Genomic DNA, 5,000 nt, shown 5'->3' with positions numbered 1-5,000 from the left:
ACCGGCGACCTGGGGAACGGTCGCCACCAGGTATTCCTAAACCTAACCTTAACCTCAGTAAAACTATGTCTAAACCTAACTTTATTCCTAACCTTAACCTCAGTAAAACTATGTCTAAACCTAACTTTATTCCTAACCTTAACCTCAGTAAAACTATGTCTAAACCTAACCTTATTCCTAACCTTAACCTCAGTAAAACTATGTCTAAACCTAACCTTATTCCTAACCTTAACCTCAGTAAAAACTATGTCTAAACCTAACCTTATTCCTAACCTTAACCTCAGTAAAACTATGTCTAAACCTAACCTTATTCCTAACCTTAACCTCAGTAAAACTATGTCTAAACCTAACCTTATTCCTAACCTTAACCTCAGTAAAACTATGTCTAAACCTAGCCTTATTCCTAATAATATATAAATATAATATCTTACCTATAGTAGATATGAAAGTGATATTAAACATTATAATAATGTATAAACATAATATCTTACCTATAGTAGATATAAAAGTCATATTAAACATTATAATAATGTATAAATAATATAATATCTTACCTATAGTAGATATAAAAGTTGTATTAAAAGCATCTTCACTGAATCTGAACAATAAACAGGTTTTTCCAACTCCACTGTCTCCTATTAGGAGCAACTTGAACAGATAGTCATAAGTCTTTAGAGCCATGATGTCTCCTTACTCCTTTACTCCTCTCCTCTCCTCTCCTCTCCTCTCCTCTCCTCTCCTTGTTCACCTCCTCCAGACTCCTCTCCTCTCCTCCTCTACCAGTCTCTCCTCTCTCTCTTCTATTCTGGAATGAAAGTCCAGCCCTCTGCCCTGACACACGCACACGCGCACGCACGCACGCACGCACGCACGCACGCACGCACGCACGCACGCACGCACACACACACACACACACACACACACACACACACACACACACACACACACACACACACACAGTATAGGGTAATTATTTTCTTTGTGTTGGAAGTTAAACTCATTTAAAACCTGTATCAAAAAACAAGTAAAAAATACCATGACTTGCATTAACATTCCATTTTAGTGAAAGTTTAAAATGAACTTGTTTATGTATTTGTGTAATGTATTTATGTAATAATGGTTGTTTATGTATTGTAATAAAGGTTGTTTATGTATTGTAATAATGGTTGTTTATGTATTGTAATAAAGGTTGTTTATGTATTGTAATAAAGGTTGTTTATGTATTGTAATAATGGTTGTTTATGTATTGTAATAATGGTAATAATGTAATAATGGTTGTTTAACTTCAACAAAGCACAATTGAAGGCATAAAACAAAAGGCATAAAAGTACCTCAGAGTCTGAGAGTGGCAGCATGGGGTAATTATTTTAACCTTGAATTGAAACAAACAGCAAAAGAACTTGAGTTTCAAAATGTTCACAGCAGTGTGATGACAGAACTGTCCAGTAGTATCAAAAATACACATTTTAAACTCTTTGGCAGATATTAGTGACTTGTGTTTATTAAATAAAGTGCCTGTTTAAAATCACCCACTAGCTGTAAAACAAGGCAAAAAAAAAGACCTTACACTGAGAGGCAAGGCCTGGGTTGCCAGGTTGGTTAAAGTAAGCCTCCTTACTGAAGTTTCTTTTATTATTTAGTGGATTTCTTTATATTTGAAATCAAACATTTAAATGTTCGTTGCTTCTAGAGTTAATGATGTCAATTATATCTGTTTATCCAGAGAGTGGAAAGTAACAAAGTACATTTACTCAAGTACTTTACATAAGCTTTATTCACTATTCAAGGTTCAAGGTTGTACTTTATTGTTTATCTTGTGTACATAAGAGTAATAATAATAATAATAATTATTATTATTATTATTATTACATAAGAGCAAAACTTATTTAGGTTTCGCTTCCTTCAGACAAATATTATTATAGATATTATATATTATTATTACATATATTATTATTATGATTATATATTATTATTACACATATTATTATTCAGTGTTTCAATCGCAATTAATGTATTCATTTATTTATTAGCATTTATTTGAGTAAAAGTACAAAAGTATTGGTAACAAAATGTACTCAAAGTACCAAAAGTAAAAGTACTCATCATGCAGACTTGTTTCACAAGTTTCAAAATGTATTAAAAAATATTTTGAAAATAGCAGATCTATTGCGACACGTTGTGAGCTTGTAGATCTGATATTTTCAAATGGCTGAATGTATACAGGCTGAAGAGGGTAATGTATGTTTGGTAATAATACATATAATATTTGCCTCTGAGATGTAGTGGAGTAGAAGTAAAAGTATTGAAAATGGGAAATACTCCAGTAAAGAAAAAATCCCTCTAAATTGTACTTAAGTACAGTACTTGAGTAAATGTACTTAGTTACTTTCCACCACTATGGACAAACCACGCCGCCTGGTGGTCGCTGGGTGTAACCGCTGCTCCAATACAGCTGCGTCTTCAGATCAAAGGAGCGGATTGGACCTTTAAACAGCGGAATGGAGCTTTAAACAGCGGAATGGACCTTTAAACAGCGGAATGGACCTTTAAACAGCGGAATGGAGCTTTAAACAGCGGAATGGAGCTTTAATCTGCGACGAAAACACACAGAACACACAGTCTGGAGGCTTTAAACGTTGCTGTGGATTGTCAGGGTGTAAAGAACACCTCAAAGGTCTAAATTAGAGCTCCTAAAGGTCTACATTAGAGCTCCTAAAGGTCTAAATTAGAGCTCCTAAAGGTCTAAATTAGAGCTCCTAAAGGTCTAAATAACAGCTTGATGGTCGTGTGGAGGAGCGGCTGTTTATCAGGATCATTATAGAGATGCAGAGACTAGAATCTATGATGATTATTATTATTGTTACAACAGGCTGGATGTAGGATTATAGAGATGCAGAGACTATGGATATTATTATTATGATAGAATCTGTGTCTAGAATGTTATGAATGTTATGAATGTTATGAATGTTATGATAGATGTAAGAAGGACTGGGATGTAACTGAACTAAAGGATGGGAAACAAACAGAGTACCTTCACCGATGAACAGTTTGAAGCTTATCAGGTATGATTATTATCATTATTATTATTTTATTATATTATTAGTAGTATTAGTATTATTATGATTATGTTTATTATTGTATTATTCATATTATTTGTATTAATAATATTAGTGTTATTATTATCATTATTATTATTATTATTATTATTATTATTATTATTATTATTACCCTAATTATTATATTGCTGTTCTTGGGCAGTGGTGTAATAATAATAATAATAATAATAATAATAATAATAATAATAATAATAATAATAATAAATATAGCTGCAAGCAGCAATAAGGGGGCCAAGAAATGCAATATGCAATATAGAAAAGCAATATGCAATATGCGCAATAAGCCATGTAGAAACATAATAGACTGAACTTGAGAGAAAGAAGACCATGCAATTAACAAATGAGCATTGGAAACAAGGTTCAAGGTTCAAGGTTACTTTATTTTGTCTCCCGTGGGAGAAATTTGTCTTGGACACACAGACCAGCAGCATACACAATGCCATACAGTACAAGACAAAGACAAAACCAATAAGGCACACAGTGACACACGTACAAGCCATTTAGACCTAGTCATCACCCTCCATCATAATAAATAAACAATCACTTCAACCAGCATATCGTGCAACAAGAGCAAGACCTTAGCATCACCTCAAAACGTCTGCCCCGCCATTGACAGAGGGACGAAGGAGTATTTGTACCTATTATAGTTGAACATGACGGCAGTAACCTATACTCTGTGTGTAGTAGGGGAGAGCCGCCATGTTTGTAACGCGTCATGGTTGCAACAAGCATCAGTATGTGACCAGTGCTGTAATGAACGTGCCCAGGAAGTAGGAAGTATTTTCATCCAGACTAGAGAAAGTTATCGCAGAAAAACTGATTTATCTTAAAGTTAGTAAAAAAAATCACCTTGAGTATCTTTGGTCTACAAATATTTCCTTTAATGTTGTCGAGCTAAAATCCCCATGGTTATCTGCATGTATCTGTTCTTCATCAGTTTACATCGTTTTATTACTCTATGCACGTTAGCTCTGTTCTGTAAACAAAGCCAAAGCAGTGGAGCACAGAGCGACCCGATTGTAACACCCATCTGTTTAGGTGTAATCAATGGATTTTCCCATGGAATTTACTCAAACTGCTATCCCGGTAAGATTTAATAAATTCCTTACGTTTGATACATTATCTTATTGAAATGAATATAATTGATTTAAGCTGAAAACGATTTGTTTAATGCCGTTTTTTAGCAGAGTTACTTTTGTAACTATGGCTGTTACAATTAGTCTGATAAGCGCTTAAAATGTAACGTCGGAACAGCGTCCACTTTCGGTTTAATAACTCACAACCTGTTTTATCAATTGAAAAACGTTAAGTGGTTTATGATAGCAGACATGTGTAGGTTCTTTGCTTGAAAATATTACATAGGTAAAACGATCGCCGAGTAAAAGACCGAAAGGTGAAAAATGTTACAATTGAAGCGGCCCTCCCCTACATATGAGAGCGGTCAGACACTATCTTCTTAGTCAGCCCAATGGTGGCCTGCTCAAAAATGACCCGGGGGGTGATGGGGGGTGATGGGGGGTGTGGACATACCCATAATCTTCTCTGCCATTTTGACTAATCAAAGGATCTCAGATTTATACTTTACCGTCAGGTTTCCGAACCAACTGGTGACAGACTCTATAGTAGCTCTATAAAAGATCAGCATTATGTTTCTACATACACTAGCTCTATAAAAGATCAGCATTATGTTTCTACATACACTAGCTCTATAAAAGATCAGCATTATGTTTCTACATACACTAGCTCTATAAAAGATCAGCATTATGTTTCTACATACACTAGCTCTATAAAGATCAGCATTATGTTTCTACATACACTAGCTCTATAAAAGATCAGCATTATGTTTCTACATACACTAGCTCTATAAAAGATCAGCATTATGTT

At 34.4% G+C, this 5,000-nt stretch overlaps 2 protein-coding genes across 4 annotated transcripts in view; one reads left to right on the top strand and one right to left on the bottom strand.

Moving 5' to 3' along the window:
* Positions 1-731, bottom strand: part of LOC308092556 (ras-related protein Rab-8B-like) — a 15,121-nt gene extending 14,390 nt beyond the window's left edge. For both annotated transcript variants that reach the window (XM_080438515.1, XM_080438516.1), the window contains exon 1: positions 555-731. In XM_080438515.1, coding sequence (XP_080294641.1) covers positions 555-681 — 127 coding nt within the window. In that variant the 5' untranslated portion in view covers positions 682-731. The remainder of the gene's footprint in view (positions 1-554) is intronic.
* Positions 732-2,748: 2,017 nt separating this feature from the next.
* LOC308083507 (calcium and integrin-binding family member 2-like) overlaps positions 2,749-5,000 on the top strand; it is a 20,698-nt gene continuing 18,446 nt past the window's right edge. For both annotated transcript variants that reach the window (XM_080425820.1, XM_080425819.1), the window contains exon 1: positions 2,749-3,062. In XM_080425820.1, coding sequence (XP_080281946.1) covers positions 3,012-3,062 — 51 coding nt within the window. In that variant the 5' untranslated portion in view covers positions 2,749-3,011. The remainder of the gene's footprint in view (positions 3,063-5,000) is intronic.

The sequence above is a fragment of the Gymnoscopelus braueri genome, assembly GCF_963280865.1.
Source record: "Gymnoscopelus braueri genome assembly, chromosome: 1".
Classification (NCBI taxonomy): domain Eukaryota; kingdom Metazoa; phylum Chordata; class Actinopteri; order Myctophiformes; family Myctophidae; genus Gymnoscopelus; species Gymnoscopelus braueri.
The sequence above is the reverse complement of the archived record's forward strand: the minus strand, read 5'-3'. Positions and strand labels throughout refer to the sequence as shown.